General features: G+C 38.9%; 2 protein-coding genes across 5 annotated transcripts in view; one reads left to right on the top strand and one right to left on the bottom strand.

The window, feature by feature from the left end:
• LOC118403923 (26S proteasome non-ATPase regulatory subunit 3-like) overlaps positions 1-8,510 on the bottom strand; it is a 13,402-nt gene extending 4,892 nt beyond the window's left edge. The window contains exons 1-7 of the mRNA XM_035802803.1: positions 8,291-8,510; positions 7,100-7,293; positions 5,065-5,229; positions 2,477-2,613; positions 2,142-2,332; positions 1,571-1,674; positions 267-381 (exon numbers count right to left, since the gene is read on the bottom strand). Of these exons, the coding sequence (XP_035658696.1) occupies positions 267-381; positions 1,571-1,674; positions 2,142-2,332; positions 2,477-2,613; positions 5,065-5,229; positions 7,100-7,293; positions 8,291-8,420 (1,036 nt within the window). The 5' untranslated portion in view covers positions 8,421-8,510. The remainder of the gene's footprint in view (positions 1-266; positions 382-1,570; positions 1,675-2,141; positions 2,333-2,476; positions 2,614-5,064; positions 5,230-7,099; positions 7,294-8,290) is intronic.
• Positions 8,483-26,762, top strand: LOC118403922 (metal transporter nramp1 homolog). Of its 4 annotated transcripts, none has more exons than XM_035802801.1 (17): positions 8,483-8,617; positions 11,226-11,422; positions 12,258-12,377; positions 14,726-14,804; positions 15,428-15,575; positions 16,686-16,756; positions 17,402-17,469; positions 17,944-18,099; positions 18,431-18,500; positions 19,199-19,305; positions 19,769-19,858; positions 20,305-20,334; positions 20,715-20,935; positions 21,588-21,663; positions 22,074-22,151; positions 22,378-22,410; positions 26,296-26,762. In XM_035802801.1, exons 2-17 carry the CDS (start codon positions 11,246-11,248, stop codon positions 26,356-26,358), a joined length of 1,587 nt encoding a protein of 528 aa, XP_035658694.1. In that variant the 5' UTR covers positions 8,483-8,617; positions 11,226-11,245; the 3' UTR covers positions 26,359-26,762. The 4 variants fall into 4 exon arrangements, with proteins under 4 accessions (XP_035658694.1, XP_035658693.1, XP_035658692.1 ...); XM_035802800.1 differs by having other exon boundaries at positions 8,566-8,686; XM_035802799.1 differs by lacking the exon at positions 8,483-8,617 and adding an exon at positions 8,966-8,996.

The following is a 26,762-nucleotide window of genomic DNA, read 5'->3' as shown; positions in this document are numbered from 1 at the left end:
GGTATTTATCCACAAACCCAGAGGGCCAGGGTTCCAATCTTGTTATGATACCAATCTTGTGCTCTTCAGAAATTTAAAGGTACACAACTTTCTTCACCCAACCAAGGTACAAAAAGGACTTCGGTTGGGTAGTTACACGTAAGAATCTGCACAAATTCTATTAACATTGAATAATACACTAAGTTAGCGACAATGGGTGGTTTGTGGAACTATCAGAACATTCTGTTCTGAGGTGCAACAGTAAAAGAGGCAGTGCAGACCCTGACCTTGTGTGAGTTGGAAGTACGGTGCGAGCGATCTCTTCATGGCAGGAGAGATGAACTGTGAGCGCTCAGGGATCTCTCCCAGTAACAACTCAACTGTGATGGCCAGTTTACTCACCTGGAAACACAGCACAAACAAACATTCTCAGGAAACAGCAATATCCATGTACTTTTTTTTAATATTGCTGAAAATCATTTGGAAATCAAAATATGAAGACCATTGACAAAGATTAAGAAACTATAAAGTAGAAATTTTGGTACAGTAGAAGCCAGTTAATTGCACAACAGATTAATGCACACTTTTGTTAACTTCACAGAATCCCCAAATCCCAAACCGGTGTGGTCCAGCTGGATAACTTTGCATTATTGTACCAGCCAGATAATTGCATGAAATTCACTGGCAAATAGGCTGTGCAATTAAGCAGCTTCTACTGTATATAGAAAATTCTTACACCCGTCTTGAGATAAATAAATAAATAAATAAACATGTAGTTGAATCATAACATAAGGAATCTTCAATAACAAGTTATGCACTGTTCCAAAAGCAAAACTAAGGAGATAGAGTGTAACTTGTGCTTAGACTACAGAGAGTAGTTAACAAAGGCAAGACTGACTGTTTGAAGAGATAGAGTGTAACTTGTGCTAAGACTACAGGGAGTAGTTAACAAAGGCAGGACTGACTGTTTGAAGAGATAGAGTGTAACTTGTGCTAAGACTACAGGGAGTAGTTAACAAAGGCAGGACTGACTGTTTGAAGAGATAGAGTGTAACTTGTGCTAAGACTACAGAGAGTAGTGGCAGGACTGACTGTTTGAAGAGATAGAGTGTAACTTGTGCTAAGACTACAGAGAGTAGTGGCAGGACTGACTGTTTGAAGAGATAGAGTGTAACTTGTGCTAAGACTACAGAGAGTAGTAGCAGGACTGTCTGTTTGAAGAGATAGAGTGTAACTTGTGCTAAGACTACAGAGAGTGGTGGCAGGACTGACTGACTGTTTGAAGAGATAGAGTGTAAGTTGTGCTAAGACTACAGAGTGTAGTGGCAGGACTGTCTGTTTGAAGAGATAGAGTGTAACTTGTGCTAAGACTACAGAGAGTGGTGGCAGGACTGACTGACTGTTTGAAGAGATAGAGTGTAAGTTGTGCTAAGACTACAGAGTGTAGTGGCAGGACTGTCTGTTTGAAGAGATAGAGTGTAAGTTGTGCTAAGACTACAGAGAGTGGTGGCAGGACTGACTGACTGTTTGAAGAGATAGAGTGTAAGTTGTGCTAAGACTACAGGGAGTAGTTAACAAAGGCAGGACTGACTGTCTGTTTGAAGCCCACTGCTGCGGAGGTCGGAGCCTTTCTCAGGGCCTCGGTCAGGTGACCATGGGCTGCCGAGTACTCCAGCTGGATAGCCTTGATACGACCTGACAGACACATGATTGACATCAGTACATCACAGGGCAAGTCACATCCACTCTGAAAGCCACTCTTGTCTAACTTAGTGGAATCATACATATCTTTTGTAGCATTACACATTTTGCAGCATTTACAAAATGTAGTTAGGCCACAACAATTTAATTTCTTGGTTCTCGGATTTTTTCAGAAAAATATTGGGGCGGTCGTTCGAAAAGAAAAAAATTTGCAAAAAGTAAATGTGAGATTTTTACATTCTCATTTCAATCCAAATATTTGAAGAAAATCATTATTTTAGTTAGTATGGAAAGACTCAAAGAACCAATAAAGCATACTTCTATCATGGTACTTGAAACATTTGTCTATCGTTTTTCTGCTGGACAAAAGTGAAAAACTTCGTTTCACAGTCTACAAGTAGATGGCACACAATATTTTCCCTAGACCATTGGTAATGTTTTAACTTAGTACTTCCCCTCACCTATATAGTACAAGAAGCGAGCCCACTCGTTGTTGTTGGCAGTCTCAGGGAAGGTGCTCTTGCTGACCAGTTTGGCAGCCTGGTCGTACAGGTTGTAGTGTAGGTAGTTCCGCAGCAGCAGGTTCAGTAACATGGCTTGGGAGTGGCTGTCCACGTGGATGGTCGACGTACGCAGGCGGGAGTTCAGGAAACTGCAGGAAGTACAGAAAACACTCAACACAACAACGCATTAACATTAACAATAAAACTGTTTAGATTACAAGCTTACCCAACAGATAAAGGTGAACTAGCGTTCTGTTTCCCTGCAGGGTATATGATCTAAGTGACATCAGTACCTTCTAACTTGGCTGAGCTGTCCCATGAGTTCATAGACTCTGGCATGGTAGAACAGAGACTTGGCAGCCAGGGCATCCATGGACCTTCTGTTGAGACCAATGATCTTCTGTACCAGCGATTCTGAGCACTGCAAGGCCTACATGGAAACACAAAATACACCAAACATGTTCACTTTTCCGAGTTTTCCTCACTACAGGCTTAGGCCGTATATACATGTACATGTACCTAACAAGGGCAAGTGAAACTTCAGATTGGGCAAGTGCACGTTCCATACTTGCCCAATCAGGTCAGTCCAATTTTTCTTTGAGTATGCTTTTCCCATCCTCCTACGCACGGTCCCAACGGCTAGCTGACTGCTCAACCTATTGCGCCCTGCTATCCCAGGCCCTACCCCCACGTATTGGGCTTATCGCATGTCAAATTCATACTCAGCAGAGGCCACTGTGAGGCTACCAGCCCAACACGTGGCGGCTTACATAGCACCATCCTCCTACACCCGATTCCCAACGGCTGACTGCCCATATAAGGGTAAGCTCATTAATATCCCAACGGCTGACTGCCCATATAAGGGTAAGCTCATTAATATTTATAAGCAGGGCGGCGAGTTTGTGGCGACAAGCCCAATACCTGGGGGTAGGGCCTGGGATAGCAGGGCCCAATAGGCTGAGCAGTCAGCTAGCCGTTGGTACCGTGCGTAGGAGGATGGCTTTTCCAAGCTTGTTTGACGACCATAAAACTATGAAGTAAGATTATGCTTTTTGTTATTTCCCATAGGTACATGACATCCACACAAAGTATACATTTAGCAAGCTGGAAAAGCCTTCACTCAAACATGCTTTAAATGGTCTTGTTTTCAGTGAAAACTTAAGGAATATGTTTGCTTCAACTTCAAGTAAAAATGCATACAAATACATGTATCTAATTCTAAATTTTAGGCCAGTGGAAAGTTGATTTAAGCCAGGACATTACATAGTACGTCCTTAGTTTGGGCCTTTCATTGGCAAGTAAATTTTTCAAAACTTGCCCAAGCCTGTAAGGCCTAGGAAAAAAAATGTTGTGTTTCCTGTTTCAGTCCTGAAAAAAATAGGGTCGGTAGGTAGGGATTATCTTTTTTTTAATTTTTTCTTTTAGATTTAGACTTGCTACCACACTGGCTTGCTGCCACATAGACTCATACTTTTCTTCTTAAATTGACAAATAAGTCATGAATTTTCTTGTAATAATTGGGTATAGGTTCCCCGCTATGTGGAACAGTATACACAACTCCAGGTCATGTATTTCCTGGAACTTGAGGCAAGTAACCATGGAAAAATGCTGAAAACAATGGGCAGAGCATCCCCACTTAACTTTTATCATCTTGATCATGTTAGAAAAATAACATCAACAGGTATCACAAAAAAGTAGACAGAAAAATGTTGAAAACATTGGTAAGAACATCTCACTTAAAGGCGCCCAGAGCAGTTTTTAGAGCATAGAATTAAAAATATTCTGGATGAGACAATCGGTACGATAATGACATTTACTTAAACATACTAGCACATCTGTATCATTATTTCGTACTTTCAGCGTTTAAAAGGACGCAGAAACATGCCGCAAACAGACTTTGATTTATTATATCCTACAATTAATCAGCACAGGATCGAGCCACTAACGGTTTCCCGTCTGTACTTTTCGGAGATTTTCTAACGCATGAGGTCACCGAGCGAATTGAGCGAAAAATGTTAAATACATTGGTATAAGCATCTTCGCTTAACTTGTATCATCTTCATCATGTTAGAAAAAAATAACATCAAATTAAAGCTATTGAAAAAGAAGACACTCAGGAAAAACCTGTGCATTTACTAATGGGGAAGGAAATGGGATTTCTAAAGCATTTCAAAATGTTTTCTCTAAAATCTCCAGCTTCAAGTTGAGGCAAGCAAGGAGGTTAAAAACAATGATCACTAATGGTGAACCAAATAAAACAAACAAACAAACAAAAACAAACCTCCTTGAGACAACTATTATTTTTGGAAATCTTACCCCTCAGCCTGGGAAAATGGTATGTTCCAACTCATTTACATATTCAAAATGGCCGGCCCAGGGACAAGTCGATGGAAATGTGCTCTTTTCCTCAGCAATTTTCTGCAGTTTTGGTGGTTTGGGGACCTAAAAACCAAGACCAGAAGTGAAATAAAGCCACATATGGCATTTTTATGGGTAATTTTGCCACAATGACCCAGTGATTTTTCTGCTGTGTTGCGAATTTTCAACAGAAAGTTGGGCGTCTTGGAGACCATGTGCTTAGCGTGGTCAGGGTAAGATTTATTAACTTCAGCTACAAATTTTAGCTCCTGAACTTATTTTCTGGCCAGTTGGCTGTGATCTATGATGTAAAAGTGTTGTTTTGACTTTCTCTACTGCACCAGGATTAGCAGAACATGTCCAAAAACTGATCCTACAAATTATGACGCATCACTCAAGTGTCAGGTCGAGAAATTTATGTCCCGCCCACCCAAAAAAAAGTCTAGGGTCGGCAGGTTTTTCTAGGGTCGGTCGGGAAACACAACATTTTTTTTCCTAGGCCTAATGTATGCAGCATACTTACATCATCCAAGCGTTTTGTGTCGATGAGATGAACGACGACCAGTAGCTGGATATACACCTCCACCTCTGGGACATAGGTGGGAGGGGGGCGCGAGCTGCGCGGCCGGGTGCTAGGGGTGGACACAGAACTAGACGGGGTGCTGGCATGGCTCTCTGTGTCCATGGGCTGGGAGGAAAAATATGCACATGTATGATAAGAAAAACAACATTTTAAAAACGTTTTTTAAGGAAGAAAGCCAGATACACCGAAGGGCGGTTATACAGGCTAATAGGTGGCTAAATAGATACAGGTACAGGACATTTCTAATGGTAGCACGCTGTCAAAGCTGCACTGGTCCCTTTGCTGGGGACCCAGAAGATTTTCTATTAGTGGTGTTCAAAAAGGAAACTGCCATATGGCTTTGTTCTTCTTCTTCTTCTTCTTCTTCTTTCGGTTAGGCTGCCAACCTCATCTTTTTGAGGATTCTGCAGCCGTGGCAACATGGAGAGGTTCACTGCGCAGACTGAGGGGGGATTATATTTTGGATTTAAACATAGACAAGGATGGCGATAGCGCCACCTCCGCTGGAAGGCCGTTCCAGTCTCTAATTGTACGTGGGAAGAATGCATTTTGCCTATATTGGGTTCTACTAGTCGGTACCTTGTATGCTGCGGGATGGGTCGATCTCGAACTTCTAGCTTGTGGAGCGGGACTCGTTTTGCAGTTAATAGCCAGATCCCCTGAGTGGTATTTATAAAAAGTGACCAATCTGGCCCTCCGTCGTCTCTCCTGGAGTGTTGGCCACTCAAGGTCGTGAAGCATTTCGCTGACACTGGAGGTCCGTCGATACCTGTTTGACACCCACCGGGCAGCCCTACGCTGGACTGCTTCGAGCTTCGCTATATCCTTTGCTGTATAGGGGTCCCAAACGGGACTAGCAAATTCTAGTAATGGTCGGACTAATGTAACATAAGCAAGGTTTTTTATCTTTTTGGATCCTACCTTTATGTTTCTTCTCAGAAAACCTAGGGTTCTGCTGGCCTTGTTGGTGATGTTTGCGATGTGCGTACACCAAGTGAGATTGTAGGTAATTGTCACTCCTAGATACTTGGCTTCCTTGGTTGAGACAAGAGTGTGACCATTTGTTTGTTACAGGCTGTTGTTATCCATGCAGCCATTTTCAAAATTTAAATCAAACACAAGTAGGTCTAACCAGTACATATCATCCTCCTACGCAGGGACATCCAACAGCGAAACCACCTGTCTGGATCATGTACCCTGCTTTCTGAAGCATCACTCTTAGTTCATGTGGACGTCCCCCCAAAATCAGCTGTCAGCCAATTAGAGAATAGACCTTTCAGTTTTCAATAGGGCTGGGGTCTCACATATATATATATTGTAAGGGTAAGCTAATCAATATTTATAAACAGGGCAGTTAGGAACTAAGGGTGATGGTTGAGAAAGCAGGCTACATCCAGACAGGCAGTTTCGCCCTTGGAAGTCCCTGCGTAGAAGGATGGTACATATTGGCAAAAAGCATTACCACTCACTGCCAGTATTGCAGTAATCTACATTGCAGTATCAACAGAAAATCACCATGTGGCTAGGGCTGGGTATCGGTACAGCGTAGCAGTACAAAACCGTGTTTTCTTATTAGACCGGTCTAGAAAAATAGGACCTGAAAAAAATCGGTGGACCGGATGTTGGACTGATTAGAAAATTAACAGATTATTTCATCAGGCATTCACATGTTTTGGCGCTTGCAGGTGGAAGAAAATAACAAGAGTGAAGTAGAGTAGAGTTTATAGTAATTTCTACCAAGTTTTACAGCCAATCGTACAGGTGCAGTTAGCGTTGTAGGATTTTAAAATGCCAGTGTAAGTCTAATACTCCACCAAACAGATTTCTGTGTAGTGAAATAGACCATTGGTATGAGTCATAATGATCATGAATTAGGTCCAGGTTCAGGTCCGGACCTGGACCTGATCCTCTGAACCTGAACAGGACCTGGAGCTGAATTTTCTGTACCGGTACCCATCCATGTGGCATATCATACCTCATCCAGATACTGTTGCAAGGCCTCCTTTGCAGCCATGTTGGTACTTGGGAAGTACGCGTTGATGAGTCGGCGCAGAACGCTGTGGTTCAGGCGGCGTCGGGTAGCGGAGAAGGACCACAGGACGCGGGAAACAAACCTCGGCTCCTTCCCATTCACACCCTTCTCTATCAACTTCACCTGCTCTCTGATATCTGTGGAAGACATTTTTCAGGTTTTATCAAATTATGAGAAAAAGGAAGCTTTTGTCTAAAGCTTGCTCAAACATCAAGGTGCATGAAACTCCGGGCTCTAGCCAGCGTCCGTTTTTCCGTCAATTGACGGAAATTTGCTGCGTGTGACGGAAAAATTTTAAAACTAATCCGTCAACTTTGACGGACAAAAATCTGATAAAAGCTCCTTGGTGGAAGCTACAGGCTGCTTGGGGACTCCGTCCACGGCCGTAGAAGCCACGCTTTTTGTTTTGCTATTGTTATGATTGTTGACAATGTGTTTCGGTGCCCTTTCACATACGATAATCTCATTAAAACCCGTTTTTCAAGGTCTCAGTTCAGTCTCTCTTACTCCTGGAATAGTGTTTTTGCGACAATGGGAATTGGCTGACGGAAAAAAATGTCGAGCTGGACAGAGCCCTGATGAAACTAGTTTTTGTAATATACTTTACATTTATGCATTTATATAGGTGGGCAACAAAGCATCCCCAGGACCCAAAACTTAAAAAAAAGGAATTAGACATCCAAGGGACGCCTTGTTTCCCTGGATATTACTGATCATGCAGGGTTCAAAATACTTTATTTTGCATACCTGCACTGGTGCAGGTAACATTGAAAATTACTTGCACCAGACAAACTTTACCTGCACCACTCTGAATTTAGGAAGTATGGATCATACTAAAATTTTTCAGGGACCATTGCTATTTTTTTATACTTTATAAGTGTTAACAGGCATGCCTAAAAGAAAAGCAGTTTTTATTGCTTAAAATGGGAACCCATAAAAATTCTATAATTTGTTGATTTTCAAGTCAGTTTTTAAAATTACACGTTCACGAAATGATTATTTTATCTCAGATTCCCGAACCCGACCATATACGATTGATTACCGATACAAATCATAAAGATAATAATAATTTTTGGCAAATTTTGAGTTTCCAGGGTGGGAGGGGGGCGCAATGATTTGCAATATAGACCGTACCTTCGAGCGTGAGTTGGTCCGTCTCCTTTTTCCCCTTCTCGGGAACATCTCCGTTAGGTACGGAGTCTGCGTCCTTCATCTCCACATCCTGTGGACTCCCCTTCTTCTCCTTCACTGCTTCTTTTACCATTCTTCTTTTAGCTTTTTTCCTAAATAGAAGAAACTTTTATCGTCCTTTCCACTGCTTTCACCAGTCTAGCACATTTGATTGCTACTTACTGCGCATGCCTAGTAGAGCATTATGGGAGATAAATTTTCACCTTTGACTTTTAGCCCTTAACCTTTACCCTGATGACACCATCTGTTGCACGTGATGTGTACTGACAGGTAGGCGATTGTCAAGTGGATTTTTACGTTTCTAAAGATTCTTGGATACTCTATTCACTCAGTTTCATGGTCAGTATAAGTTAAGATGTTTAATGAAAAGAATGGACATAATTGTGAGAGGATATCGTCAGTGTAAGGTTGATAATTGCAAAGTTGAAACTTTCAAGGTTACGGTTTTGACAGATGGATGTTTCCGATATGTTTTATATGTTCATTGTTTGTATAAATATTTGACAGGATGTTCATAAGAATTTCTGCCACCTTTGTCACTATTGACTGGGTGTTCTTGTTGAATAAGCTTATTTTCAAACTTTTGACAGTATATTACCTCTGTATTTGTTTTGTAGCACTATCAACAACAGGATGTTCCTGACAAGTGGTGCGTACCTAAAGCGCCCGGACTTGGAATTGGACCTAAAAATGTTAAGGTCCAAGTCCAAAAAAAAAACTAAATGTCCGGAGCCAAGTCCGGACTTGCAAAACGCAAACTGTCACGTATATGCCCTATTTTTGTTCCAAACCATTTAAAAAACCTTCCATAGACAGTGAAATTTGCACTGGAAAAAGACAAAAAACATTTCGTGTTTACCCTGGCTGTATACAATTTGCATGTATTTTTCACATAGCATTTTCAATTCATGCTATTAAACATGCAATTTCATATGCACCATCCCCCTAAAAAAATTTCTAGTGCACATAATATACAAATTGAATGATGGGTTCAGGTCCGGACTTAAAGTCCGGACCTGAACCAGTGAGTGAACTGCTGGACCTGAATCCGGACCTGAACCTGAATATGAGTTTAGGTATGCACCACTATTCCTGACAATAATAATTTCTTAGCACTATTCACAGAATGTGCCTTTCAATAGGAATTTTTGGTGCTACAGTCAGGACGATACCGTCTATATTTTATGGCACTATTGACGGGATAGGAATTTTTTGGTGATATTTACACAATGTTCCTGTCGACAAGAAATTTTAGTGCCATTTGCAGGATGTACCTATCACTAAGAATCTTTTGTGCTATAATTTTGACAGTTCCTATCTATGGTGACTTAGAGGATTGTTACCATCTTGCTCTGGAATTGTTCTATGCTGTACCATGACATGGCAAAAAGATTGTGCTGTATACATGTACCTGTGCACAGGACCATAACTGGCCTTGTAAAAACATTAAGGTCCAGTTTTAGAAAAAATCTAAACATTGGGAGCCAGTTCCGGACTTGTAAAAGACCATCTTTTGCCTATACTTATATTTTTTGTCTTTTTGCTCTAAGCTGACAAAACCCTTCTTTAGATGGTGAAATTTGTGCTGGAAAAAGACAAAACCATTGCTGTTGACTGTATATGATTTTGTTATGTATATTTTTCAAATTGTATGTAGAATTTATACCAATTTTATATGTAACCAAAGAAAGTGTTTGACACGAACCCAAATCTCTGTCAGGACCTGACAGAGTTACTCATTTACTCATTCGATCATGATGAATGACAAGCACTGTACCACCAGGCATTACCTGCCACTGCCTGGTACAAGGACTCCACTGGTTACAACACATTAACAGGGCAATCTAAAGTCATGAGTCACTGTCAGTAATCCCCCCTCAAGAAGCCTTAGAATTAGATTACCCTACTAGTTTTTTAACTTGAAATATCCACATCATCCCCTCAATCGTCGCAATTCTCCCTCGCACAAGGGGACCATTTTTTTTAGTTGAAAAGAAAAGAACCTTTTTCCCTTGTATTTGTTGTTACGGTAAGTCTCTTTTTCTTGGGCAAAATATTTCAACAATTTCACACAAAGTTTCATCATAATCAAAGTTTGCTACTTAGCTATAGCTATAGGGAGCTTTGGGGACACACTTTGTCTCTTTTTCAATCCTGTAGATCTTGTCTTTGTAGAGTTCTCTTGTCACATGAATGGTGTCATTGATTGTCACCTTGTGATTAAGACAGGCCTGGGATAGTGATGCCTCCTGTTTAGGGTGCTGCTACTATGCATTGTCAGATTTTAATCACCTCCCCCACGCCCCTAGCAAACCAGTCAGGATCCCGATTAAGCACTTTAAGTTTAACATTGTCCTAGTCTATCTTGTGGTTTTCCTTAGGGTCTCATTGATGAGTTTTTTCTTCCCGTAGACTTCTATGTTCGAGCGTTCATAATGAAGCTACGTGAAATATCAGCAGATTTTTCATTCTTATTGAGCACATGTAACCTATATCGTGGGAAAAAATTGCTGACGTCAAATAGACACTCATTTTTTATAGCGATTACAAACTACGATTAGTCAATCCCCACAAAAGGCACTTTTTTGCTGTTAGTGTAGAGCTAAGAACCAAGGACTGTGTACCTCTGACCCAGCGCGCGGCTGCAAAACTTTACCTGCTAATTCTTCATTTACAAACAAGCTTTCACCAATCTAACTTTTGAGATCAGTTCCGCTAGCTAAAAGGGAATTTCTCTCGGCTAAAAACACACGTCCATGCAGCTGTTAATTTTTTGGCTTGGACCTCTTTAGACTACACACTTGGAGTAATACATCTATGAAAACTTAGTGGCATGTTCCACCACAGGTGATGACACATGCTCATGTTATTTCTCCAGCCCCTGGTGTACCACAGACAATGGCAGATGACAGACAGCCGCTGGTCCCTGACGATGACCTGCCGTACTCCCCCCCTCCCCCTGACCTCAACTCCAGCCTACAGGACGGGTCAGAAGATGGCGGGGGTGATGACGCCACGCAGGTCAACTTTGAAATCGCTCCCGGCCAGGTTCACATTCCCTCAACAGCAAGCTCAGTAAGTACTTCAGACTGAATATTCGCAGTTATTGTGCCAAAATTTCACAATATGTTAAAGTTTAGTAACCTAAGCAATATTAGAGCGTTAAAAGTGGAAATAATCTGGATAAGACAATATGTAATGTATGAAATTGATATCTACTGCACTATATCCCCACATTTACATCATTGTTTTCTACTTTGAGTGGTTAAAAACGGCACAGAAACATGCCACACTAGGATTCTCTAAATAACAATTTCTACAACCCTGACTTGGGCTTATATTGCTTAGGTTGCGTTTAATTTGTGATAAAGGTTATAATCATACTTGATTGACTGATATATGCTCATTTCAAGGGTAGCTGTGATCACAACCAAATTTATAGCTATTAAGGCCACACCAATTTAATTTCTTGGTTCACGGATTTTTTCATAAAAAATATGGAGCGATAGGGCGAAATAAGAATAAAAATAAAACTTGTAAAATGGTTGGGGTAAAGGTAACAGCTAATCCAAAACATAAAGAAAAAAAGTTTTCAGCTTGAAAAAAGTTCAAAAACACTATTATTGTACAGTAACAGTACCTGTACCCACACTTTAAGGAGCTTATAATATAAAGGCCAATTTGCTTCACCAGAAAGTTGGTGAATGGTTTCATTAATGGTGAAAATTTGCTGAGTGGTAATTTTTATTTTTATTTTTTTTTTCCAAAAAATAGGAGCGAGCGAATCCGTGAACCAAGAAATTAAATTGGTGTGGCCTAAGTGAATGGATTTGATTTGGATTGATAAATAACACCAATATGAATACCAGGTCCTCAAGTGAGTTACCTGACGTCTTCTCTTCCACTACAGGGTTTCAGTTTTCGGAAGCTCTGGGCTTTCACCGGCCCTGGTTGGCTGATGAGTATTGCCTACCTCGACCCAGGAAATATAGAGTCAGATCTAACGGCAGGGGCTGTGGCCAAATACAAGGTGCAACCTCTTGGTCTTGCTATGATATATAACATAATGTTTTATAAACTAAGACTTAGTATATTTCTTACCATTAGATCATATCAATGAAGGCCTCTTTTGCATGGAAAATAGAGATTGATTCTTAGTACAATTTGCATGTCACACATATAGATGTACAGTCAAACCTGCCCAAGACGACCACCCAGGGGACCGGAAAAAAGCGGTCGATTTGGACAGGTGGTCGCTGAGAAGAGTATCGACTCAAAACATGCCCGATGCAAAGTATAAATGGTTTCCGTTGTGTTTTATGGCAAATAGCAAGCACACTGCACGCACGCAAAGACGCGAGGTCTTTAATGTCAAATACAACACGCACACTGTAAACTGTAAATTTAACCCCAAAATCCGACGCAAACTGGCCGATTTCGGCACAAAATCGCGCTTATTATCATAAAAAATCGATGAAAACCTCAATCTTGAAAATGATGCGGTCGTTATAGGTCCCAATTTGGGCCGGTCGCGGTCGCGTTGGCCAGGTGGTCGTTGAGAAAAGGTCGCTTAATGCTTACGTCAATGGGAAAATAAATCGGGACCGAGAAAAAGCGGTCGAAATGGCCAGGTGGTCGCTGAGAAGAGGTGGTCGCTCGGGCAGGTTTGACTGTATATTGAATAGATATAAAACTAGAAAGGCAACATTTTTGAAAAAAATTCAGGATTGTGGGCGAAGGGAAAAGAAAGCAAAAATCGCAAGAAAAGAAGCAACAAGAAAGGCAACATTTTCGCGAAAATGCAGCAAAAAGAAAAAAAAATTAAAAAACATTAACTGTCCACGGATTCGATCCCGGAGCATTGGTTTACCACGTGTGAATAATACCACTGAGCCAGTGCTACAACATGTTACAAGCGCACGTTTTAACAGGTATACAAATGTATTGCGTTGCTTGAACACGTCCGTTCACCGTTGAATTTGGAAGATTCCAAGGTCCAATTTTCTGAAGATAACGTTTTTGTGTGAAAATTTATCAATCTCGTTCATTCCATGGCGGGCACCTTCTTCCTTGAGCGCCTGTTTGGTCGTCTCAGCTGTAGTATTGTCAAACTGCAGTATTGTCAAACTGCATGCCGAATGCCATTTTGTGTCCTGTGCGTTGATTGGTTCAGTTCTGCGTACACCCGAGGCAGTCCGCGACTTTGTCCCAATCAAAAAGCTGGAAACGCGGAGTATACGTTGACAGCTTCCATTTTTTCTGAGTTCTGATTGGCTATTATCAAAGTCGATGCCGATTGTGTTCTGTGCGTTGATAGGTTCACCTTTGACGTAAAACCGAGAAAGTGCGACTGTAAGCCAATCAAAAAGCTTGAAACGTGGAGTGCATGTTTACAGCTTCCATTTTTTCTGATTTCCGGTTGGAATATGCAAATATCTGAGGAAAAACTAAATGTTGGGCTTCGCCCACATAAATAGTGGGCTGTTTGGCCCAGACCCTAGAGTCCTGGATTTGAATCTCCTGACATGTCCCATTGACATTGTTACAGGTATGCCTTGATGCAGTTTGTATGCAATACATGCAAACAAACAAAGAAATAAACCTACTCTGTTGCTAGAAACATTCAGTAGTGTTAAAAAAGTCTTGTCTGTGTGTGTGTGTGCTTTGTGTGAGTGTGTGTACATGTGCTTCGTGTATACTAGTATTTGTGTGTATTCGTTTTTGTGTCTGTGTGAGACTGTCTGTGCATACATGTGACACAGTATGTTTTCACTATATATATATTATACAGTCAAACCTGTATTAGCGGCCACCTTTGCAGAGCAGCCACCTGGCCATAGTGGCCACTTTTTGTCGGTCCCTTGGATTCATAATGATTAAGAAATAGGCTTAGCGACCACCTGTCCATTGCGGCCACGGCCACACGATTTCCGGTCCCGTTGAAATACTGCCTATTGCAACCATACTGCAGCCTTATGTCACCCTGCACCGAGTTTGAAATTGTAGTTTGCTAGGATTTGGAGTTCCTGACAGGGTCATTTTGCCGGAAGCAGAAGGTATGCATGCCTTGAGCATTAAAGTGCAAGTCTTTGTCACTGAATTTACCGATCGAGACAATGTTACTTGGTGAGAAAGATTAGTGGGAACTGAAATCATGTGTAGCTTGCTCATGGTCAATTGATCAACATTTTCTCTATAGTGGCCACCTGTCTATAGTGGCCATATTTCTCCAGTCCCTTGAGTGGCTGCTATAGACAGGTTTGACTGTACATTATATAGAGAGTACATGTTTTGTCTGAAGGGGGTGAAGTCTGCCTTGTCTGATTGCTAGTTATTTGGTTTTCTTGATCTAATGACATGTGTTCTCCCCTTCCCCAGCTGCTGTGGGTGCTGATGTGGTCCACAGTGATGGGACTCATACTGCAGCTGCTGGCAGCCAGGCTGGGATGTGTCACTGGTAGGTGCATGGGGAATATGACATATTTGTACAGCTGGGTTCCTGATTTGCCTTCCTTAGGCTTTTCTGTCTTGCTAAAGTTGTGAGTTGAGTGGTTGTGGATGTATGTATGACTCAAAAAGCTGAGAATGGATGTTATAATGAAATTTTTACCTCAGAGGATTTTCAGTTTGAGAGGTTTCGGTTTTATCTCTCATGACATGCTACCAACATTGATGTATTATGCCCTTGGGAAAGGTACTTTACACGACTTTCCTCACTTCACTCAGGTGGAAATGAGTATCTAGCATTGGTTAGGGATCAAACATCGCTTGGATATAGGACGTTAAATGGAGGTCCTGTGTTTGAGGAGAGCCACATGGACACCTTGAGCACATAAAAGACCCCACTACACTTAGCTTGTTGAAAAGAATAAGGGACCACCCCAGTGTGAGTGCACTACTGGTGTGTTACTCCGTGAGGTAGTTTACTGTGACACTGTATGCAATATAAACAAATAAACATGTAAGGATTATGTGGGTTTCTCATCAATCTGCAGAACATAATATTTGCACCCCCACAACACAAGGTCCGGATCCAGGGGTAACATCTACATTCCTCAGCTGTATTGTATGACATTGCAGGGCTGCACCTGGCGCAGGTGTGTCGACAGAACTACCCGCGCGGCCCGCGCCTGGCCCTGTGGATCATGATGGAGATCGCCATCATCGGCAGTGACATCCAGGAGGTGGTGGGGTCAGCCATCGCCATGAACCTGCTGTCTGCTGGCAAGTAAGTCACGCCACATTTTGGTCATACAATTATGCACTGGTATGATCTATTCTAATTTAACTTGCAGGGCTCAAAATACTGGGTGCATGTGCACCCAGGTGCACCCAAAATTGGAGCTGTGCACCCAATTATTTTCTGTGGTTGCACAGGGTGCACCCAAATATTTTCTCGGGTTTATGTATGGAAATATATCAAAGTGTACTAGTATACATCATATTCTTGACATCTAAGGGTTAGAAATAAATAAAAATGTCTGTAATGGTACTTTGATAATTTGATAGCATGTAACTATGTTTTTTTACTAGGTTTTTCTGACATTCTACTTAAATTTAAGTGGTGCACCCAAAGAATTTTTGGTGCACCCAATTTTTTAAGCTGGGTGCACCAGTGCACCTAATCCCAAAAATGAATTTCGAGCCCTGACTTGTATATATTAGACAAATACATTGTAGAGGGTTACTGAGCTAGCTGTATCATAATTATACTGTAACTGCACTGTAGCCATTCTCAATTTAGAATTATACCTCTTGTAACTGAAACGTAATAAGGGAAAACTCAAATAAAGTGCACACCCCTTGTACACCATTCTTGAATACATTTTGTACCAGATAAATTCAAAATCATCCAGAAATAATTTTTTAGAATGTGTTTAGAATGACAGCTTCTCATGCGTTATTACTGAAAAACAAATATCTAGTTTTTTATGGACATGCATACATGTATGAAGCAACCAAGTTTGTTAAGGAAACTTCTGATTACTACATGTATGTTGAAAGAGCACAGATTCTAAAGTACTTTTGTGAAGGATTTCACCAGGTTGGAGATAGAGTTACTGGTTAACAAGATTCTTTATTTAAAACTAACACATTAAGTCACAGCCCATGTTTAGGTGGCAGTGTGTCAGCTTTCTCAGAGTTGCCAGAGGAAGATGACAGACAGTCATAAAAATGTTGGTTATGACTTTTTATGTCTTGGTTGCAAATAAAGAACCTTGTTAACCATAGAAGTATATTGATAAAGTTTTATGCTTTGCCAAAGATGCTTTTTTATATTTGTCACATATTCAACTGTCACAGTGGCAACAATGATATTTTTCCACTCCCTCCCCAGAATCCCTATCTGGGCTGGAGTCATCCTAACAGGAGCAGACACGTTTACATTTCTCTTCTTAGAAAACTATGGTAAGAAAATTTCACTTCAGTCTTGTAACATGTGCTGCCAGGTGTAATAACAAGTCTTTAATCTTGAACTTTGATTTTAAAGCTTTGAAATGGACATGAATTATTAACAGATCAGTGTTTTCTGCTGGGAATTATTTTACTTGATGTCTCATGAAGGTTGGAATTTAAATTTCTCCTGCAAAAGTGCCAACTCTGTGTATTGAATTCAGTGGCTGAGTGATTGATACATTTGTATTGCAATGCAAATGCAAAGATGTAGATGTAGGTTGCCCACAGATTTTTTCTTTTATAAACACCCATTCGATTTAAAGTTTATCTTCCAGTGTGTTGTCCATGATTTCAAGTCTTTAAATGTTTTTTAACAACTTTTCCTTGACGGTGCAGTGACAAAGGGTAGAATACAGTTATCAGCTTGAAAAGCATGTGGCCACCTGTAATGGCTAAGCGATTAAACTTAGATTGCTTTGCAATCTGAGAGCATAGGTTGAATTCCTGACAAGAGATTTTTTTTCTTTTTCTTTTCAAACATCTACAATGCATATGATGCAAAGTAAACTAGAGTATTTTGCTGAGGATTTCAATGTTTATGGGGAAAGGTGGATTTTTTTCGTAGATAGTGATGTTTTAATTTCATTTCCTTTGCAGGTCTTCGGAAACTTGAGGGTTTGTTCTGTAGTCTCATCACCATTATGGCCTTTTCCTTTGGATATATGGTAGGTCCTGATGTTTACCTACCCAATGCGGCATGTTGCTGTGTTTGAACTTACCATGTCTAGCATGTATTTGCTCATTTTGCAGCATATTTGTACAATTCACCATATGATTACAAATATTTTTTTATCAACAGATTAAAATTTATGCCCTCGCTGATGTTGTCCATTAATCTTGTCATCACTCATGTATAGAATCATTTAAATATCACAGCCATGCATGCTATGGTTGTGGCACTGTATTTTGGAGATTTAGTATTTTATTTTGTATCATATTTCGAAAAGTGATGATCTTTTACTAGTATTATATTAATTTTAAAAACATTTGTGACATCTATGCTAGTAGTATACATGTATATTAACATATACATTAATTCCCTTTGGTTAACATAATATTTTGCACTGGTCCCAAAACTGAACCATGAGGAACACCTACTGGAAATTAATGTACCATAAATTTTGTTTCCATCTCCCCAGTATTGTACCATCAGACCCGACCAGGGACAGATCCTGCAGGGCATGTGGTTTCCATGGTGCCAGAATTGTAACAAAGAGGCTATCCAACAGGCTGTGGGGATAGTCGGAGCGATCATCATGCCACACAACATCTACCTGCACTCAGCACTGGTCCTGGTAAAGACTGTGTTAATATGGAACTTGGATAATAGGGTCACATATGTATCAGTTTAAATTCTTGGTTCTCAGAAACTATAGGAATTGGTCATTGTATAAAAGTAGAGGGTATATCACTATATGTAGGAAAACTTCAATATGACCATATTTGCTCCATAAATCTGAACTGGTGCTCCAAGGCATAAATCTGGTACTGATGACAGACTTAGTTTTTCCAGTTAAGTGATTTTTTGTTATGTGTGAAAATGATTGCACTTTTGACAGCATGTCAAACTTGTGGTGAGTGTATTTCATAAAAATCAAAGTGATTATGATTATGCCTTTTTCCCAGTCCAGAGATATTGACAGGAAAGACAAAAACAAGATCAAAGAAGCCAACATGTACAATGCTATTGAGTCAGGTGAGGTTTACATTAATCGTACAATCATCAGACTGAAGACTGTGCTGTAGCTTAAGAGAGCCTGTAATGCTAGTTCAGCTTAATGCAAAGGGTAACTTATATCTGTCAGTTTTGTTTGCAAAAATGTTTGTTAAAAATGGGATATTTTAGGGATTCATTCTATATACGGCATGCAACATCAGTACTGCTTGCAAAATTAAGAGACTCTTCAGTCTGTCTGAAAAGGTTTTATAGCCTTGTGCATGAATTTGATGTATTGTAATATTTGACAACATTATGGGAGGGTTGTACGGAAAGAAATGATGGTTAATTTTTTTCCAGATTAATGTTATTTGACTTGAAAAAATGCCATGGATAAAGGTGGACTACTAGTGTTATACATCACTTTCAGTTTTTTTAGGTCAAATAAAGTGATACAAAGTTTGCAAAGGAGTTAATGTTACATGTATATACACTCCTTTGTATTTTTTTGATGATTTTCACTACTTTGACCCATTTTACTGCCAATGTCTCTCTCTATGATCTATCCTTGAATGCAGAACACCAATCACAAGAATGTTGCTGGCTGCAATATTGAACAAGGCAGTTCTGACATATATGCAGCATGTGTGACATCTACATTTTGTACTGCAACAGATATGTCTGAAATTCAGAATGATGTTACATGTATAATGTTTGTCTTCTTCTGTTTGTTCCAGCCATCGCCTTGTTTGTGTCTTTCCTGATCAACCTGTTTGTGACGGCCACATTTGCCCACGCCTTCTCCGACAGCACCAAATATCAAAACCCCAGCCTAAGTGCTGCAGTAAGCACTCAACTTTCTCAGGAGATTTTCTAACTACACTTGTAACTAAATAAGGGCCTATGTATAATTATGTAATGTTATATACATGTGTACCAAAATATTATGATCGTTCTAATTGGGCTATGTTGATTTGATTACATTCGTGACATCTGTGTGCATATCAATTTTTTTCTGTTTCCTCCAAAGAAAGATTTTTTACCGTAGTATGTAAATCTTACAGATAGCTGCAAAATCAGCAAAGCCATGCCATAATTTGCAAAATATATCGGAAAATACATACTTATGTCCTAGAATGCCAGAATAGATTCCAAAGTAGAAGAAGTAGCTAAGGGTATGCTTGTACAGACTACTAGACTTCTTTAATTCATTTGTTGTGGTTGAAAGTTATCAGGAACTCTATAACTTGTATTTTAGTGACCTTTTTGCACTTTTAGTGAAGAGAAACTTTTATGACTTACTACAGGGAAAATGGATCTTTGAGAAATATGGTCTGGCTATGAAGATCATCTGGGGAATAGGCATCCTGGCAGCTGGACAGAGCTCCACTATGACGGTATGTGTCTCTGTGGCTTAAGTGGTATTCTGTGTGAAGACTTAAACTCAAGTACATTATTATATAAAGCACCTCCAGAATGAAGGTATTGTTGTTGTCACTGTCATGTTGAGAATTGATGAATGCAAGGAGGTTAAAAATCATGATTTTTAACCTCCTTGATGAATGGTGAAATAAATTATTGATTGATTGGTTGAGGGAATAAATTAACAAACTTTCCTTGTTAAGAACATTTTCCTTATTGTTATCATAACTTGTCGTGTTTTAACAATGCGTAAGCTTCATGCTTATTTATTGTAGACAGTACTCTATGTTTATTTTAGGAAGAAAGATATAAGAGTCAAGTTTTCCTGTTTCCTGACTACCAAGAATTTCTTCAAACTCAACATACATTTTGTATATAAATGTATGTTATGTGTAACACACTTTTTTGTCTTTTCACATAGGGGACATATGCTGGGCAGTTTGTAATGGAGGTGGGTTTTTGTACCTTCCAGACATGTGGGTGAGTGAGTGTGAATGAGCGAGTGATTGCAGTGAGTGAGTGAGTGACAGTGTCTATTGAATGAGCAAGTGTGGGTACAAGAGTGAGTGAGTGAGTATGAGTGAGTGAGTATGAGTGAGTGAGTGAGTATGAGTGAGTGAGTATGAGTGCAGTGAGTGAGTATGAGTGAGTGAGTGAGTGAGTATGAGTGAGTGAGTATGAGTGCAGTGAGTGAGTATGAGTGAGTGAGTGAGTATCAACAGAAAGAAAATGAAGTTGAGCATTTTGCAATTTTAATCTGGGGGATATTTGGTAATGGTTTAATGGTTTAATGTTAAACCTATTTATAGATGACAATCTCTTCTTACTAAGGGTTTTCTGGACATCCACTGGGCGAAATGGAAGAGAGTTCTGCTCACGCGCTCTATCGCCATGGGCCCGACGATCGTGGTTGCTCTGTTCGCCCATCGTGACCTGGACATGTTGAACAACTGGCTGAACGTTCTGATGAGCATCCAGCTGCCATTCGCTCTCATTCCCATCCTGCACTTCACCTCCAGTGAGAGCATCATGGGAGAATTTAAGAACAGCAGGTGTGCATGATGGCTATATAATGGCTATGATGTTGGAGTTTTCTTTTACATAGTTTACATGTTTTTTTGTAACTAGTTAAGTCTTGCCTGCTTACAATCCGATGTCAGTCTGACATCTTCCTCAGAGCTTCTTACTTGAGTGCTGCTTCTTACCACTACACGTAATGTACAACTGTCATCAGAGAAAATTCCTATTGTCCATTTGGAAAGATTGTGCAAATAAGGAAAGTATATTCATGATAGAGATGGTCATCTGTTTGACAGTACATGGGTGTACTTGCTATGATGTGGATTCAGCTCTAGATCTGCATATTAGGAGAATGCTGCTGTTGAACATAAACAGAACAGATTTACATGTATGCTACATTTATTTAGCAAAAGGTGGTCCAAACATGACATGTATACATGTATGAGATAAATGTATAAAAGCAAATGCAATTTGTAAATGTAAGAGTGTCTCAACCTAGATTTCAGAAACATGTATAACATTATTGCACAATTACACAACAAGGCGGCAGAGATGTATTTTGTCTTACAAACCATCTATACAAGATACATATGTTCTGATCTTTTAACACCTTGACTTAATATACAGGTCATACAATATTCTGAATACCTCTTACAATTTTTTTACCTTTTCCTTTGATTTCAGGTTTACAAAGATACTGGTATGGTGTTTAGCCACTGTAATTATTGGTGTCAACTTCTACCTCGGCTTCACCTATGTGGTAAGCATTTATAAGTTTGTCTTTGGGGAAGTTGTTTTTTTGACAGTCTCCAAAGTCGACTGATAATGTATTCATTGACTCGTAAATGATAACGACCCTTAAGCTTCTGAAATTTAGGGCATCTTTAACATACTGCACAAAAGTAGCCATTTTAAACCTTGTCAACATTACTTTTGTATGTAACAGTACATTATTCATTATTTTATTGTATCATTTTCCAAGAATATGTGTAATATATAGCAATTCATGCACCAAACCATAATTTACTTGTCAATGAGCAAAGGCTGACATTGAAATACAATCTAAATTGACATTTGACCAAAAGAATTGTAATGTAGTTACCTTCCAATGTGTCAACCGTGCAATTCAAGGTCACTTCTTTAATGAGAAAATCTTCTCTCATTTTCTAGGATGGAGTGCTACCGATTTGGGGCTATGTTTTAGTTGGATTAGCTGTTCTCATCTACATGATGTTTGTATTCTACCTGGTGAGTCAGTCATGTTCTTTGTTGTTGGCAGTATTCTTAAACTGTTTCATTTCATGATTTCATAGATACAAATATTAAATACATGTCATAAACCTGTGCGGTTGGTTGAATGGACAAACGAATGAAAGAATGATTGAAATCATTGTAGCCAAATACATGTATCACTGAATGAGTGAATGAAAATGCACATGAATTAAATCATTGTCCTTTTATTTGTTTTTTGCAGGCTGTTGGCCTCAACAATTGGAACAGACTCATTGTAAGTTGGAATCAGCCATCGCTGTTACATTTGTATGAGGATTGTTTTGGAATATGGCCAGAGACATTATTTTTAGTTTTTATGTCTGACATTTTTTTTTATCTGCATGCACATCAAATCCTCATAAAAAGGGAAGCAACAGATGGTAAACCAGATCGTAAGTGAGTGTATGAGTGTCGCAATTTGAGTAGTACTACTTGTTTTTCAAGACGAAAAACTGGTCTGCTTTTTCACTTATTCCTCTTGTTTACAAAAAAAATCAATTGAAACATCATCAAACATTGTCTCCAGCTGCTATACATTACTGTAAATGCATTGAAGCTCGCGAGGATTTAATTTTGCGGTATTGGGAAAATGGACTTTTCACGGTGGTTTTAATTTTGCAGTAGCGTCATAGACTGTAATCACATAGTACTATGGTGACTAAATGTTCTCTGTGGTTTTAACTTCGCGTTGAAGTGGCCACTGCGAAAACACCACGAACATTTCTGCATTTACAGTACTGTAACAAAACTTGAATACAAGACGATATACTTGGAATAACGCAGATTATTCCATTAAATGCAGGTTAGATTATTGGTTGATAGAGGTAAATGAAGATAAGATTGCTAAAACCGACATAATAAATGCACCTGTTCCAGACCACAGGGCTGTATCATTAACCCTTACGTCTTCCTGTTATAAACCAAGAGGTCCTGGGTTTTGGAAGTTTAATAACTCTTTATTGTCTGATGAAACATTTACAGTCCAGTTGAAAAATAAAATTGTTGTATGTAGCCGATATTATTCATATATAAACGACCTGTCTTTAAAATGGGATATGATAAAACTGGAAATTAGAGGGTTTACCATAAAATATGCAAAACAAAAAGCCAAGGAAAATAGAGATTTGGAAAGAGAACTAGAACTCCAACTTAACGAACTACAGAAAGACTGTGACTTAAACCCGACAAAAATAGCTTTGTCAAACCTTACAAAAGTAAAACAAAAATTAAGTGAGATTCACACTCAAAGAACAAAAGGGGCAATGATTAGAAGTAAAAGTAAATGGTGTGAAGAAGGGGAGAGGAACACAAGATATTTTCTAAATTTAGAAAGGAGAAATTACGAACAAAAAAACATTACTGAAATTATAAAAGAAGACGACACAGTTGTTACAAACGCAAAACAAATTTTGTTATTACAAGCTGAATATTATAAAAAAATGTACACATCATCCAACTGTGATCCAAACAAGATAGAATTTTTACCCTTCTTTCAACCAAACAACATACCAAAATTATCTGACATAGAAAAAAAAAGATGTGAAGGGGAAATCCTTAAAAGGGAGCTTAATATTGCTTTGCAGCAACTGAATAGGAAAAATAATAAATCCCCAGGAAGCGATGGTTTAACAACAGAATTCTACGTACATTTCTGGCAGTACTTAGAAAAAGACCTCCTTTTAGCTGCAAATTATGCCTTTAGAAAAGGTGAATTACCAGTGTCACAGAAACGAGGAGTAATTCATTTAATACCAAAAAAGGATAGCGACTTAAGGTAGCTTGGAAATTGGCGCCCTATTACACTTTTAAATGTTGATTATAAACTCATAAGTAAAACTTTAGCGAATAGACTAGAACCTCTCTTGCCAAAGTTGATACATCCAGACCAAACAGGTTTTATAAAAGGAAGACAAATATTCACTAATGTAAGACATATTGCTGATTTCATGGAGTACACAAAAATGTATAATTTGCCTGCCCTTGCCTTATTCATCGACTTTAAAAAAGCCTTCGATACAATTGAGCGTAAAGTTATCATTAAAACATTAGAAACAATGAATCTTGGAAAAAACTTCATTGACTGGGTCAAACTACTGTACAAAAATGCCATTAGTTGTGTTATTAACAACGGTTTTTCGTCGCCGTGGTTTGATGTAAGTAGAGGGGTAAGGCAGGGTGATCCACTTTCAGCATATCTATTTAACTTAGTGATTGAAGTTGTAGCCTGTAGAATAAGGGCCGATCCTTCTGTCGAAGGTATATCGATCTATGGCTGCAAGCGAAAACTATCCATGTATGCTGATGATTTAACCGGTCTTGTCAAAGATGAAAACTCCGCTAAAAGCTTACTAGACATTCTAGATCATTTTAAACTCTGTAGTGGCCTAGAGGTCAGTAAAAAAAAAACTAAAGCTATGTGGATGGGAGCAAGCAGACATAGGATCGATGAGCCTTTGGAGGTTCTGTGGCCACGTGGGCCTATATATGCACTGGGTACTTATTTCTCATACAACCAGGAAGACTGTGATAAGTTAAACTTTGATTATCACCTGAAAGCTATGGAGAAACTGTTAAATGTATGGAGGATAAGAGATCTAACTACAATTGGGAGAATTGTTCTTGTTAAAACACTTGGTATTTCTAAACTAATTTATAATTGTACGGTTCTGCCGGTTCCCGCTGGCTTTTCTGAGAAAGTAAATGGTTATATTTTCAAATTTATTTGGGATGAAAAAAAGCCAAAGGTGAAAATGAAGACAGTAATAGGGAAAAAAGACCAAGGTGGTCTAACTATGGTGGATTTTTCCATTAAATGTAAAGCCCTTAAGGCGTCATGGATTAAGAGACTCGAGAAAAGTGAAAGTTGTTCCTATATGTTAAGTCAGTGGGGAGGGAAATTACTATTTCAATGTAACTATGATATAACATGTTTAGATCTATCTAATTTACCATTGTTCTACTGTCAAGTACTGCAGGCTTGGCAGTCGATTGTGCAATCGGTTCCGAAATCTAAAGATGACATAAGTAAACAAATTATCTGGAACAACAGATTTATATTAGTAGGCCGGAAATCTGTATTGTACAACCGGTGGTGCCAAGCTGGTATTCTGAAAATATGTGATGTTATGTCAAGCGATGGTAACTTCCTAACATTGGGTGAGCTGGCCCAGAAACATGAAATTGTCTTTACACCTGTTGATATGCTCAGATACTCTAGCCTGAAGTCAGCTATCCCAAATGGTTGGAAAAATACAGTAAAAAAGGATCAGCTCGGTCATTCGGTGGAAAACACCATCGCTTCTCAGGCCTTCTCTTGTAAACAATTATATGATATATATTTAAAACAAACATTTGAACCCCCAACGGGCCAAGATGAATTGTTAAGCGTTCTAGAAAATGAAAACAACTTGGAAAAAGTGTATTTATTACCTTTCACATGTACTAAGAATGTTAAACTACAGTACTTTCAGTATAAGATCATACATAGATTTTTGCCGACAAATTGCTATTTAAAGAAAATCAAAGTTACAGACTCAGATAAATGTCCTTTTTGTAACAACAAACAAAACCTAAACCACCTGTTTGTAGATTGTGTCTATGTTATTAGTTATTGGAACGACTTTTGCTCATGGTGGCTCAAAACCTTTTCAGAACATATTGTATTAACGAAAACTGATATTATGTATGGTAAGGTTAACAAGCAGAAAATGAATAAATACTTGAATCAATGTTTATTACATGCAAAATATGCCATATTTAAGAATGTATCTTCGAATACTAAGCCTTATTTTTGTGACACAATCTTCTGTTATTAACTTTCGAGACCAACATTCTTTGTAATAAGTTACTCCTCATTATGTATATTATGTTATATTAGGGGGCTTGCCACAGGGTTTCTTTTTTGTATTTGAAAGTTATATTGAATAAAAAAAAAAAATTCAAAAAAAAAAAAAAAAATTTACAGTACTGTATGTATATCCAATGGCATTTACAGTATGTAGTATATCCAATGGCCTTTATATTAGACCTCTGCTCTGCCCTAACCCTGTCCCTTGTATAATTCAACTGACATTGAAGTATGTTTTTGTAACATGGTACTGTATGTCTGAACTTGTTACAGGAAAGGATACGGGCGTGGCGGTCAGGACAAGGTGTGGATGTTATTTCCAGTGGGATCAACTGACACACATGTATCGTCATGTAGCGCACAATGTATTTATTGCTTGAGAGGCCAGTTTACAGTTTCTCTGCAGTAACATGTTGGAGTGAAAATTGTGCTTTTCTGAAATGAGTGTTTGCCATAACTGTACTGAATCAAAGGGAACAATTCAGGTAATTTCTATTGAAAAATTGTACTGAATACTATTATGACATCATGATATTATATGATATATTTGAATACAAAAGGAAAGCCTTGATCAAAACTGTATGATCTATAAAAGACTTTTTGTTTGCATTGTAGATATAAAGGAAGTAAAAGTTGATTTTATGATTTATGTAAAAATTATTATAAAAACGAGTCAGTTGATATTTGCAGCACAACATCACACTTTGTTAAACTTGATTGATGATTAAATGTAGTCATAT

Source organism: Branchiostoma floridae, chromosome 16 (genome assembly GCF_000003815.2).
Source record: "Branchiostoma floridae strain S238N-H82 chromosome 16, Bfl_VNyyK, whole genome shotgun sequence".
Classification (NCBI taxonomy): domain Eukaryota; kingdom Metazoa; phylum Chordata; class Leptocardii; order Amphioxiformes; family Branchiostomatidae; genus Branchiostoma; species Branchiostoma floridae.
The sequence above is the reverse complement of the archived record's forward strand: the minus strand, read 5'-3'. Positions and strand labels throughout refer to the sequence as shown.